The sequence below is a fragment of the Eretmochelys imbricata genome, chromosome 1 (assembly GCF_965152235.1).
Source record: "Eretmochelys imbricata isolate rEreImb1 chromosome 1, rEreImb1.hap1, whole genome shotgun sequence".
NCBI lineage: Eukaryota > Metazoa > Chordata > Testudines > Cheloniidae > Eretmochelys > Eretmochelys imbricata.
The window spans coordinates 177985338-177999925 of record NC_135572.1 but is presented as its reverse complement, the minus strand read 5'-3'; the positions used below and the strand labels follow the sequence as shown (position 1 = coordinate 177999925).

General features: G+C 42.4%; 1 protein-coding gene across 2 annotated transcripts in view; it reads left to right on the top strand.

The window, feature by feature from the left end:
* Positions 1-1508: 1508 nt before the first annotated feature.
* The window catches only part of LOC144266513 (multidrug resistance-associated protein 1-like), a 67011-nt gene continuing 53931 nt past the window's right edge, over positions 1509-14588 (top strand). Inside the window, exons 1-3 of one of the 2 annotated variants that reach the window (XR_013346482.1) lie at positions 1509-1638; positions 5548-5609; positions 11841-11982. Coding sequence is in view for 1 of the 2 variants with exons in the window: in XM_077819949.1 (XP_077676075.1) it covers positions 1573-1638; positions 5548-5609; positions 11841-11982 (270 nt within the window). In the remaining variant the exon portion in view is untranslated. The remainder of the gene's footprint in view (positions 1639-5547; positions 5610-11840; positions 11983-14588) is intronic. The other variant, XM_077819949.1, reaches the window with a different exon arrangement.

Here is a 14588-nt window from a genome sequence, read left to right as displayed (position 1 = left end):
AGGGGCAGCATGAGAGAAAGCACAAAGATACATGTTAGAAAATTTAACAAGTGAGCAGCATAGGCTGGCATCATGGGCTGACTGGAGGTGTGATTGTCATCTTGATAGTGAATGAGAGATGATAGGGTGGGGAAAGTGAAGACAAGCAGCTTGTTTGATGTGATACAAAAGGGGGAGCCAGTGGAGGGATTCAAAGAGAGGGGTGACATGATCAAAGTGACAGGCTAGGAAAATGATCTTTGCAGCAGCAGCAGTCTGAATGGACATGAGTAGGGCAAGTTGTATTTGTCAAGGCCAGTGAAAATGCACCAGTGGTCAAGACGGGAGATGATGAAAGCTTGAACAAGTGATTTAGCTGTGTGGATGAACGGTAGTATCTTAGATGTTTTACATGTGGCAGGGGTGTGAGGATCTAGAGCGAGGTCTGAGTTGAAAATGACACCCAGGTTACAGGTCTGAGTAACTGACAGGATGGTGGTGTTGGCTACAGTAATTGAGAAAGAAGATGGGGGAAGGCTTGACAGAAAAAGTAATACTCTGTTTCAGCTATGCTGAGCTTGAGCTGAACACTAAGCATCCCCAAGGAGCTATGAGAGACAAGCTGAGATTTTAGTTTGGATAGAAGAAGACAGCCTGGAGTAGAGAGGTAGATCTGTTAGTTTTCAGCACGCTGCTGGTAGTGGAATTTATGTTTGCTGATTAGATTACCCAAAGATAAGGGGACCAAGGAGCGTCCCTGGTGAATCTCTCCCTGCCCCCAAAAAATTTAGAGGGAGAATGGGGAGGATCCTCCAAAGCACACGCTGAAGGAGCCATTAGAGGTATTACAGGCGTACTTCTGCCACCCTTCCCAACCTTGAGTAGTAAGTCCCTTAGTGTGCAAGGAGTCCCAGTGAGACTGGGGAATGAGATACTAGTCCACACAAAAAAGCAAGAGGTCAGAATTAGGCCCTGGGAAAGCCTGAAGGGCCAACATGAGCAGGAGGAAACCCTCCCTGGCGGTCAGCTGCGACCCCGGCCCCAGCCTAACCTGTGTCCCACAGCGTCCAATAAAGAAGCCTTCTCTTTAACGCAACCGGAGAGCCCTGCTCTTCAAGCCGGGACCGCTACCTCGAAAAGCCTCCAGGGGGGATGTTAGCCCCTAACCCCTGCCTGTGCTCGCCCCCGCGCAGTCAGCCAGCACGCGGCTCTGGGCAGGGGCTCCCGCTGCTGACGCGCAGCGCTCCCATTCCCTCCAAGGGGCTCTGGCCTCTGTCTCTAAGCCCCGGGGACGCAGGAACAGGCGGGGGTTGCTTCCCACCCCCTTGACCCGACCCTGCCGTCTCTTGCGGGCAGAGTGCGGCGACGGCCTTGCGCCTGGGCTGGGGCCAAGACGCGGAGGTGGGTGGTGCCTACGGGCCAGCTCCTCCCAGGCTCCCCGAGCTGCCCTCGGCACTGGGTGCCCCTTGGCTGTCACTCAGCCGAGCCCTGGCGGCTGCTGCTACCGCCCTGCCCCGCATCCAGAGCCACCCCGAGCGGCTGCGGAGCCCCTGACGGCAGGCGCCCCGCGGGGCTGCAGGACGCGCTCGGATCATGCCGGCCGCCCTGCGCGGGCGAGGGGGCGGCTCCTACGAGCTCCTCCCTCCGCTCAGCCAGAAGGTAACCCGGCCCCGCTGGGTTGGCGAGGGGTCCCGGCCGCAGCCGCCGGGCGCGACTGGCGGGGCGGTTCCGTGGAGAGCCCGGCTGGGGACTTGAGCCCCGCTCTGCCCGTGCAGCCCGGCAGGGATGGGGCGTGGCAGCGGACAGGGGCGCTTGTGCTAGGGCCGCCTGGCCTGTGCTGGGCCCCCTCCGGTCGCTCCCCCGCCAGCCGTGTCCAGCGCACAGACCCGCCGCTCCCGCTGCCTGCACCAGGTCTGTGCCTGGCCCAGGCTAAAGTCACCTAATGGCTGGCTTGGTGAGGCTCGGTCCAGCGATCACTGCTGGGGGCAGGATCCCGGGCTTCTTGGTCCCATTGTTTTTTAATGGAAACCTGGTCGTTATATGAGGCAAAACCAGGGAGGGGCAGTGCGCGGAAGTAAAAAGGTCCTAATCAAGAGTTAAAGGATTTGGGGGGAGGAAGGTGATTGCGGGATAGGGGCAGTCTTCTGAGGGCTCTTTAAAATGTGACGTTAGGTAAATATACCGTCTTGGAAATAGGGGTCAGGACTGTGTCAGGTCCCAGTGAGTCTCGCATCCCCTTTCTTCTGGCCGTTGTTTATCCGAGGTATCTTGCACATCTCGCTCCCTTCACTCGGATAACTCCAAGTGAGTCTCACATCACCTTTCTTTGGGAGGTCTTGTAACATCCCTCCCCGGTTTACACCCCTGCCCCCTAAAAAAAAAACAACAAAAAAACAAAAACATGCTAGGAACCTTGCACTTCCTGCTTCCTCCACTTTGGTAAATCTTTCCTGCTATCACTCTTTTTAGGATTCTCCCTGTCTTATGCATTTTCTTTCCTCTCCTTTACATTCTCTTTTGTGCCTCCCTCAGGCTAGTATTAGAATAAGTAAAATTCCATGAACAGAATGTAAACTGATTTCAGAGTAAGAGAAACCAACAAGAGGACGCTTTGTTTCTGTGCTTATCTTTCCCTTCCTATTCCTTTTCTGTGTTGTCTGTATAATTGTAAGCCTTTTCGGCAGAGATGGTCTCTCACTACATATTTGAACAGTGCCTAACACAATGGGACCTGAGTTGATATTTTAATATGAAAAAAAAAAAAAACCAGCAGTTTATGCTCTTAGATTAGAATTACAGTATCAGGGCCTGAGTGGTACACATGTACAAGGATTTGCAGGCTGTAGTTTGGATCAAAGTGAGAGACTGGTGTGAAATTAATGCATGTGTTATGGCCTAAAAAACATATTATAATACATTACAATAATTTAAATTAAATTAAAAAAATAAGCAATATCTGTTGGCTGCCAAATTGTAAAGAAAACCAAACCATTGGCATGATGTAAGTCACTGGATAAGCACCTGCAACCAGAGTTTGTGAAGCTAACCAGCTTTTGACAGCAGTTGCTTTTTTATTTTCAGGGGCAAAGAGTACATTTTCCTTATTTCACTTTAATCAACCTGTTAAGTTCAATGACTAGTTCACTTAAAAAGTTAAGAAACCAACTGGGAAAATGGAAGGCCTGTTTTCCTCTTCCAGTCTTTGAATAAAAACTAAATGCATGAGGATGAGATCTAGTGGTTCTAAAATCTTGAAGGATGTGGTCAGTTCAATTCACTGACTACAGATACTACTTTGTTTGATTGTTTAAGAAATCATTTAGTTTTAAATGGCAAGCATGTTTTGATAAACTGTGATAAACTTTTTTCTTATTTATCCAGCACAGTTAAGGTAATTTTATTTAACAATTGAAACATTTTAAATGGTGCATTTTTGTGCATTTCTGATTAAATTTGAATTTCCAGCTTGACACAAGTCACATACGGAAAAAAAATTAACATCATCCAGTAAAAAAAAAAAAAGGCATCACTCACCAGTTTATCAAATAATAAATGAAAGATTTAAGAATCTAAATAAAAATAAATTAAATTATATAATTGCTCAGATAAATGTGTATAGGTATAGTGTGTCCTCCTGGTTAGCAAAAAGAAGCTCCAAATTTAGTGTAAAGGCTATATTTAGTTGCAAATCAACATGTTTTAATGGTTAATGAGAAGCAACCTTTCTTTAGGAAAATAACTAAAAAATACCAATGCAAAACAAGATTAAAATCAGTTATTTAAATGAAGATTTCTTTCTTGCTGATTTAAATTATGATTAAAATCTATGATTTAAGTCAATCTACCTTGATGATGACACTGTATCATTAGTGTTATGGTAACATCTGCACTCAAAATATGTCCTGTATCCTTAGTAAAAAGTGCTGTTGCCTCTGGATAAAATATTTTTAGAAGTTTTCAATTGAGCAATGATTTTCTTGATTGGACTGCAACTTTGGAGACTCAGTCAACCCCATTAAGGGTCTGTATATACTACAAATTAAAAATGAGCAAAGAAACATTTTCTTAATCATCAACATCATCATCAGAAAGTGCCTTCACTTCAGATTTCCCTCTCCTCATTCTCCAAATTGGAAAATTTCCCTAATTTTAAAAATTCAAAACAAGTCATAGGACTTAAAATGTATCTTGTTGCTCAGTCACCATATCACTTGGCTCATTGAAGAGCACCTCCATGAGCTAGGAATGGGAAACCAGTCTATGTAACAAGATGGTAAAGCTGTATAATAAAACTGAACAAAAATCAGATTTTTTTAATAACTAGCAGTGAAAGTAATACCAAATATTATTATAACTGCAAAAATAGTGATTCCCATTGTTTTGAGGCTTTAATACAGTGAAAAATACTAAAATAGGAAAATGTGCTTCTAAAAGCAGAAAGATTGGCAGAGGAACTCTGGAACAGGTGTAATATCTAAAAGTACTTTTAGATTGATTAGATTTTAGATTAATGCTTTTAAATAGGGTCAGTGTCAGGAAGTGAAAATGTGAGTGACTAGTCTGAGACAGTGCTGTAAACTTGTCCCGACATACACCCTTTGAATTAATGGGGAGGCAAGGGATGAACATCCATTCACAGATTTTAATCATAATTTAAATCAGCAAGAAAGAAATCTTCATTTAAGTAACTGATTTTAATCTTGTTTTGCATTGGTATTTTTTAGTTATTTTCCTAAAGAAAGGTTGTTTCCTCATTGGTTGGTAACCATTAAAACATGTTGATTTGCAACTAAATATAGCCTTTACACTAAATTTGGAGCTTCTTTTTGTTAACCAGGAGGATACACTATATCTGTACACATTTATCTGAGCAATTATATAATTTATTTCTGGTTAGATTCTTAAATATTTCATTTATTATTTGATAAACTGGTGAGTAATGCCTTTTTTTTACTAGATGATGTTTAATTTATTTTCCCCTGATAGTTCAGTTGGCCAAATAGTAAGGCAACAATTTTTAGTTTTAGAAATTTTAAGGTAGTTTTACTTATGTTAGGCCTGATTCACTGTTGCTGTAGTTGTTTACATCAGTGCAAAGTGGGTAAAAAACCACTACCAGATCAATGTAAAATGGTAGCATTTTACATCCACTTTCCACTGGAGATGAGTTGTGCCCATTGAATCAAGTAGCCTTAAACCTCTCTCTCATTCCATGTGTCTTCTGTGTTAAAGAGAGAAGGGAGATAGTTGTGGCACTTGATCATGACGAGGAGAAAATCATAGCAGTAAATTCTAGTATTGAGGTCTAGGTTTTCTGTGTTACCTAGAAAATATAGGTTATGTCACTGGAATATTAAATATGAAGAAAATTTATTTTTAGTTACAACTTTGTGTACTGGACTTGGAGTTTATTATCTGAGATATATAAATTTAACTCACATTAACATTGATCCAGGGGAGAATGGATCTCTTAATGCTTAAGTTTCTAAGGAAAAATGTGAAGTACAGATTCATTTTCCTCTGCCTTTCAAATAACATGAATTGTGTTTGGTTTATTTTTATTAATAGAAATGCAGTCCTGAAGAAAATGCTTCCTTCTTCAGTAAGATAACATATTCCTGGTATAGCAGGTGAGAATTAAAGTTATTTATTAGTGCTTATGCTCAGTTGGTTTAGGCACAAGTCATACATGCATTCCATCCCTTTATGCAACCTTGCATTTTAATCCAGAATGAGTGTGCTATTAAAACAGTGTTCTAAAGCCACAGTTTGCAATTCCTACAAGTCACTTCTTAACAGTTACTTCCTAATGGACTGGTCCTGTAGTTCTAGGCACATACTAATGTTTTAGATTGCCTGATTCTTACTAATAACAAACAGATAATGTTTAGCACTTTAATTAACAATTATAAAATGCTCTAAGTCAGTGGGAGCTATGCACAAGATCCCCTTCATTAGAAAATACACATGTATGTTTCCCAGTGTTGTGTGTGGTAATACAATTACCAGAGTAAATATTTTGGTGTGACCTACAGAAAATTAGTCAAGTAACCCTGTTGATCAGTTATGACTAATTTTCTGTGTATTCTTCTTTAATGTATGTTCTCTCCTTCCCTCCAAGTCATGTCATTTAAACAAGTGATTAAAAACCCCTCTCCTCCTTAGGTATAGCATACCTTCGTATGAACAGAAAGCTCAGCTACTTCAGGTTGGACTGCCTATTGTCATTTAACATTCTGTAGGATATTTCAAGCAATTTCACGTTTTGTCTCCTGACCATTACTCATTATTAGCACTTCTTCTACATCACGTGCTTAGTCTGGAAATACTGTCAGTCAAAATAAACAGTGAGGTACGTAAGTGTATAGTGTAAGCCTATAGTCCTGAGAAAGAGAAATATTAAAAATATTATTAAAGTCAGTTTACAAGTAACAGCTGTTTTTTGCTTTGTTCTACATTACTATTGTAATATTCTTAAACTTTAGTATCTGATTCTTTTTTGCTTAGCCTAATTTTCAAACTTTCACATTGTATGGTGAAAACCTAACTCCATTAAAGTTAGAGTTTTGTCATTGATTTCAGTGGACCCAGGATTTAATCCATGGTCTTGAATACAGTAGTGTTGCAAGTTAAAGTTTCCAGTTCTTGCACAATTTGCATAAAATTTAGAACTCATCACTTTTATTACAGACATTGACTTATGAATATTAAGGTCACAACTTTCTTCAAAAATAGAAAGGTTCAAATTTTGTTTAAGGTTTTGGTTTTCTTGTCTGTCTGTGCAAAACTTGGTGATGGAAAAGGTTATCCATGTGCTCTGTATACGCGCATATATGCTATAATCTCCTTGAGGGAGCTCCTTAGGATTTCTGTAACATAAATACTACACAACTTGTTGCAATCAATATTATTTAAACTTAAGTGTCCTTATTGGAGAGCTCTAAAAGACTTATTTAAAATGTTGTTTTATTAGATAACGTTCTAAATAAATCATGTATTACTCTCCAGTAAAGTGTAGTTGCAGCCTTCTTGGTCCCAGGATATTAGAGAGACAAGGTGGGCATAGATGACTTGTGCCTCCCCATACTGGTGGGGCACAATCTAAAAGGGAGGACACATGACCGCCCCACATGTCTCCTCTGCCCAGTGACTTCCCACCCTGTGCCCAGTCCAGGGCTGACACAGTCTCCCCCGCACCAGGTTACCTGCGGGGGGAAGCGCTGTCCTTCTCTCCCTACATCTCCCCACCAGCATATTCATCTGCTCTCTCTGGCAGCCAGGTGGGGAGTGGGACGGAGCCATTTCTGCCAGAGAGAGCCTGGCTGGGAGGCAGTGGCAGCCTACACCTTGCCCTGACTCTGCTGCCAGGGACAGGAGCCGAACATGCCGGGAAGTACAGGGGGGATTCTGGCTCACTCGGCCCCTGTCCCTGGCAGCAGAGCCTAGGTGGGGGGCAGCCCGCTGTCACCCCAGCTGCCAGGGACCATCCGAGCAAGCTGGAGCCCCCTCTCCACCCCTGGCATGTTTCCAGCTCACTTGGCCCTGCTCCTGCTGAAGCCCCAAGCCCCGGCAGGTGTGCCCTGTGGGGCTGAAGCCCCAACATCCCTCTCCTCACTGGGCAGAAGCCCCTACCCCACCACTCCACTGCAAAGCAGAGTTCCAGAGCTTCCCCTTTCCCTCCTCGCCCCCCCACCTCCACCCCCCGGGCCTGGTAGGTGGAGAATGGGATGAGGGGGCGTGGAGGTCTCCGAAAGCCGCACTTTAACTGTAAAAGAACTGCATGCGGCTCGTGAGCCACAGTTGGGCCACCCTGTAATAAGCCATAAATCCAGCGTGTCTGATCAGTCCATTATTTTTTGTGCCTAGCAGAGTAATGAATTTAAGCTCCCAGGCTCATCTTTTGAAAGTGTTGTGGAGCTTTCCTTTAAGGATGGGAACTGAGAGGTCAAATGTCGCTTTGTGAAAAGTAAAAAGGAAAGGAGTACTTGTGGCACCTTAGAGACTAACTAATTTATTTGAGCATAAGCTTTCATGAGCTACAGCTCACTTCATCGCGAAAGCTTATGCTCAAATAAATTGGTTAGTCTCTAAGGTGCCACAAGTACTCCTTTTCTTTTTGCGAATACAGACTAACACGGCTGTTACTCTGAAATTTGTGAAAAGTGTTCATCCAGAGGTGGTGATTTTGTCTTTTATCATTTTCCTGTGTTAGTTCATTTGAGAGTGTAGTGATTGTCTGGTTTCACCCACATAGTTGTTGTTGGGGCATTTAGTGCGCTGGATGAGGTACACTGCATGTTGTGATAGGGATGTGTAGGATCCCGGGATCTTGAAAGGGGTGTTATTGGGGGTGTTGATCATTGTAGCAGTGGAGCTATGTCTGTAGGTTTTGCATCTGCTGTTCTGGCAACATCTGGTGCTGCTTTGAGTTGGTGTGTCCTGGTCTGTGGGGAGTTTGCTTTTGACGATGAGCTTGAGTTGGGGGTTTATCTGAAAGCCAGAAGTGGGGGCATTCAGGAAAGATTTCTTTCAGGATGGGATCCCCATCAAGTATGGGTTGTAGTTGTTTGATGATAGACAATCTGGGTTCCAGTGTGGGGTGATATGTGATGACTAGGGGTGTGTAATCTGAGGGGGTTTTATTTCTGTATTGAAGCAGGTTCTTTCAGGGTATTTGGGTGGCCTGTTCCATGATGCGATCTACTCCTCTGGTGCAGTGTCCTTGTTTGGCAGAGGCGATTTTAAGTGTGTTAAGGTGTATATCAGTAACTTTCTCGTGTGAGCATATTCTGTTGTTATACCAATAAATTAAAACCAGCAGGATCTTATTAAAGAGAAAAAGGCAAAATACCACATTTATTGTGAATACAGAAAGAATCATAGTAAGCAGTTAGTTATAGCTATAACATTCCATTCAATCTCATATTTATTCACACATTCATTCATACAAACACACACACAGGTTCTGCAAGGTTGTTATCATAGTTACCAGCCTTAGAGTTGCTCATGCCAAGCCACTGGCCAGGTGGCTGGACATGAGGGGGGAGCAGGGCCTTGTCAGATGCTCATCTGATGCTCCTGGAAGTTGGTTTGCAGAATCAGACCCCAAAGTTCTCACTTTTTAGAATCTATTTTTATAGGAATTTCTTCCTATGCCAGTCTATGGGAATTGCTTCATCATGCTGTTGCTGAATCAATCAGCAGATAGCACATTCCTGACGGCTCCGTGCTGCTAGATGTTATCTTGTTCTTTGACAGGTTTCAGAGTAACAGCGGTGTTAGTCTGTATTCGCAAAAAGAAAAGGAGTACTTGTGCACCTTAGAGACTAACCAATTTATTTGAGCATAAGCTTTCGTGAGCTACAGCTCACTTTGGTTCTCCCATTCTTGAGGCTGTTGGGTGGATTCCAGTCTGCCCTCCGGGGGTCCTCTGGTTATTTCCACTTGACGCCTTCTTCAGCCGATGGACACTGGATTCTTAGGCTGGCACCTCCCTGATCATTCAGTTATTATCCACACCACGCATCCATCCACATACATATCTCTATTTTAATCACAATTGTTAATACAACAAAAGGGCGGGGAGTCTCTGGATGCTATTTCTGTTGTTAGAGTATTGCTTTGAGTCTCTCTCTCTGTGAATTGCTTTGAGAACAGACTCTGTCTTAGAATGTACTAACGCAATTAGCAGCTTGCAAGTTTCACACATAGAGGGAGAAAAACAGTACCAAAAACCAAGAGACCTCTTAATTAGTAATACCCTGGAATTTAAACTATGGGGAATCAAACTCATTTGTGATTTTAATACAGAACTTCTTTAATATGATCCAACACTGTGGTGTCTGAGTGCCTGGCTGTAGATAACAAATTTATTGGTGTGCTTGGGGTGATTACTGGATCTATGAAGGTGGGTGTGATGGTCTGTGGGTTTCTTTTATATGATTATCTGAATGGTTCCATTGTTTAAGATGATGATGGTGAACAGGAAGTTGATTCTAGTGTGAGAGTGTTCCAGAGAGTGTGGAAAGCTATAAGGGAGTTTAAGCTGTTTGTCTGTATCTGTTCCACCTTGCAATTTTGCTGTGATGCTAGGAGTTCCTTTCCCAGACCTGAAGAAGAGCTCTGTGTGGCTTGAAAGCTTGTCTCTGACTAACAGAAGTTGGTCCAATAAAAGATATTGCCTCACCCACCTTGTCTCTCCAGTAAAGGACACTTAGGGATTAAGTAATATTAGGCTTCTGCAATCTGAACTGGGAAATCTCAAACTGATTATTATATAACTAACTCATAACATTTCATCATGCTTCCAGAATGAGATTAAGGCAATCTGGGGCTTTAGGCACAACCCACATTGGGCCCTTCAGGGGACTCCTCTGTCTTTTGGGGGAGCACCAGGATTCGGAATTGAGACCAGTGGGGCAGTTCACTGCTCGTAGAGGTATTGTTTCAGGTTCTCTCCTGAGTCAGACAGGTACCATTATACTCAGGTCACATTTTAAAATTTTCTTTGAATCCCTGAGGTCTAGAACCTTTTTTTTTTTGTAAAATGAATGGTGAAATTCTGATCTTACCACCTGACTCCAGGGGTTGGGACTCTAAGCAATGACTTAGAGTATGTATGCCTTAATCTTGCCATGTTGGGACCCCGGTAGACCTATGCAGTGACATCTGGTTGTTTCATATCTGTTGCTTTCCAAACTTTTGGAACTTTCTTAAAAAATTAATTGACTTTGACATCAGCATTAATTTTTGCAGATTTGGTTGCTCTGCCCCCTCCCAAAACCTACAGGTTCCTTTCATACTCCCAAAACCTACAGGTTCCTTTCATTGTTCTTGGGGGGGGGGGATTCCTGTGGGTTCAGAGTGATTATGACCATTATTTACATCCATTTTAGCTCTTCTGTTTCTAACAGCAAAGGGTATAATATGGCCCCAAATTTAAACAACTCAAGATCTATTGTAAGCTTATTGTAGACTTATACTAAAACCCAGTTTCTGTTTGTCCCTGCGTACCCTGGTTAAGGATGAGTCACAGTAGGGTGGAATCCTATTATAAAGAAAAACAGACTCCAATGTGAAACTGCAGAACTGGAATTAATTTGCAAACTGGACACCATCAAATTAGGCCTGAATAAAGACTAGGAGTGGTTGGGTCATTACAAAACCTAATTTTTCCCTGTACTAATTTCCCCCTACTGTTACTCACACCTTCTTGTCAACTGTTTGAAATGGGCCACTCTCATTACCACTACAAAAGTGATTTTTCCTCCCTTGGTATCCTACTGTTAATGGAATTGTCTCGTTAGACTGACCTCCCACTTGGTAAGGCAACTCCCATATTTTCATGTGCTGTGTATTTATACCTGCTATTGTATTTTCCACTCTATGCATCTGATGAAGTGGGTTCTAGCCCACGAAAGCTTATACCGAAATAAATTTGTTAGTCTCTAATGTGCCACAAGGACTCCACATTGTATTTTCTGTGTAGATTATCATAATAAATGGACAGTCACTAACCAGATTTGCTGTTGAAATAACTAGAAATTTTTATTCTCCTTAACTTCATAACTACAGGTGAATGCTGAAGTGCAGGTTTTCCTCATTGAGGGTGTTCAGGTCTGGGGATTTTGGATTGGGCCCTTGTTTACTATAACTATAGTTTCAGTATAGTCAAGTTGACTGTAGGTGGGTTCCACAATTTTGCCTTTTATATTATACATTATTTATTATTGTGAATGTAGAGCTCATTTATAAGTATTATATTATGTGTATAAAGCTTCTCAGTTAGGATTCCTGTTTGATTTGGCTACTTTGTGTTTCTTGTAATAGTTCACTTATTAAAGTATGTATTTTCCTTTCAGAATAATAACTTTAGGCTACAAGAAACCATTGGAAAGAGAGGACCTGTTTGAATTGAATGAAAGTGACTCTCCATATACTGTATGTCCCAACTTTGAAAAGCATTGGAGGAAGGAACTCTTAAAGGCAACAAAAGGATTAAAGGTAACGGTGATAGCAATAAGTAACATCACTAACCCTTACCTTTTTCTAAATTTATATTAGGCATCCCGAAAAATCCTTGTCAAAACTTAATTAAATTCTTGCAATGATTTATATCAAATATCTTCACAAGCACCCCATAGATTTCCATATAGTCTGCCCTCCCTTGATGGGTGCACTAGTTCAGAATACCAGACAAAAGTGCTTCAGTGTATATGTTTAGCTCCCATTAGCAATGGTAATGAGTCTTGCTCTAAGCCAGTGATTTTCAACCTGTGGTCTGCGGGTCCCTGGAGGTCCGCAGACTGTGTCAAAGGGGTCCGGGAAAGATGACTATGAAAATAAAATGTTTCAGCTCCCAGAAAAGGCATTCTGTTGTTCTGATCAATCAAAAGTATGTGAATACCCCCACCAACAGATCGAAGCCCGGAAGTGGTGTCGTTACCATATATGCCCACAGTTCAGCGCCCTTTCTCAAGCTGCATTAACTGCTGTGCTGAGCACATGCAACATTTATAGTTGAACTATGTTCAACCAATTTTCAGTCTGACTTCTATGGTAAGGGTCCGTGGACTACGGCTTGAATTTCCAAAGGGGTCCACACCTCCATTTGAAATTTAGGGGTCCACACATGAAAAAAGGTTGACAATCACTGCTCTAAGCAAAAAGCAATTGTCTAAGGTTCTGGCAACACTTGTGCACCATTGCAAGCACTGGTATGTGTAGATGCCCGGTGTATTACAACCATAAGTAAGATTCTGCAGTGTAGAGCAGGCTCCAGTGTAATGTTTTAATGAAATTTCCTGGGGGGTTGTTTTATGATAGGTGTTTGTGGGTTTTTTGTTTATTTTTTGAAGTTTCACATTATGGATTTATACTGCAGGATTGCCATAACCTTAGGAAGTCTATATGAAGATCCTCTGTCCTGAGAGTCTTAGGAGCATACAGTGCTCACCATTCCCAATAAGGCAGACAAACTTTTCTTGATGGCCAGTCAAGATCAGATCATCAGGGGACTCCGGCTTCCGCATGATATGGTCGGCAGGGTGTTGAGGTCTGGCAGCTCTGATCTTGGGGCTGTGCCCCAGAGTTATGTTCCAAAAGGCTTCAGACCTTACAGGGCCATTTCTTTTCTGGATGCCACCTTTCTAACCCCAGCTGATTTGTGGAACTCTCTGCCTTCACCCCCTCACTCTTGTAATACCCAAGAAGGGTAGGTTTGTTTTTGCTCAGACTTTATAAGAATATTCATTTTTGATTAGAGACTTAACTTGGAAAATTGCAGTGTGCCAGGTTAAGATTTAGAAAGCTATTTAGCAACTAACATCACACCATTAGAATAGAAATTCTTAGGCAACCTTAAATATAACAAAAAGAAAAGGAGTACTTGTGGCACCTTAGAGACAAACAAATTTATTTGAGCATAAGCTTTCGTGAGCTACAGCTCACTTCATCGGAATGTATCCGATGAAGTGAGCTGTAACGCACAAAAGCTTATGCTCAAATAAATTGGTTAGTCTCTAAGGTGCCACAAGTACTCCTTTTCTTTTTGCGAATACAGACTAACACGGCTGCTACTCTGAAACCTGTTAAATATAGCAGTTGTTACAATTCCCACTGGAAAGCAAAAAGATACACTGAAAAGCCACTTACTTATCTAGATCTATATACAGTACAAAAGGCTTCCTCCAACATGTCTAACAGATTTTTGGACGTTCCAACTATCATTTTTTGAGGAAGACTTTTTCTGTTGTTGGCCTACCCATGGTAATAAATTGCCTTTTTGTGATACTGAAGGATGATTGCAGAACCCTTATTCCCCCTTTCGTAAAGGATTACTAGATAGTCTAAATTCTTTTTGCACAGAAATATTTCTATCCCTCCCCCTCACTGAGTTGGAAGAAGTATGCTCCACAGCACTATAGGTGTGCCCGTTGCTGTAGATTTACACTCTTTGTTGACACTCATAGAATCATAGAATATCAGGGTTTGAAGGGACCTCAGGAGGTCATCTAGTCCAACCCCCTGCTCAAAAGCAGGACCCATCCCCAATTAAATCATCCCAGCCAGGGCTTTGTCAAGCCTGACCTTAAAAACTTCTAAGGAAGGAGATTCCACCACCTCCCTAGGCAACGCATTCCAGTGTTTCACCACCCTCCTAGTGAAAAAGTTTTTCCTAATATCAAACCTAAACCTCCCCCACTGCAACTTGAGACCATTGCTCCTTGTCCTGTCCTCTTCCACCACTGAGAATAGTCTAGAACTATCCTCTCTGGAACCACCTCTCAGGTAGTTGAAAGCAGCTATCAAATCCCCCCTCATTCTTCTCTTCTGCAGACTAAACAATCCCAGTTCCCTCAGCCTCTCCTCATAAGTCATGTGTTCCAGACCCCTAATCATTTTTGTTGCCCTTCGCTGGACTCTTTCCAATTTATCCACATCCTTCTTGTAGTGTGGGGCCCAAAACTGGACACAGTACTCCAGATGAGGCCTCACCAGTGTCGAATAGAGGGGGACAATCACGTCCCTCGATCTGCTCGCTATGCCCCTACTTATACATCCCAAAATGCCATTGGCCTTGGCAACAACGGCACACTGCTGACTCATAT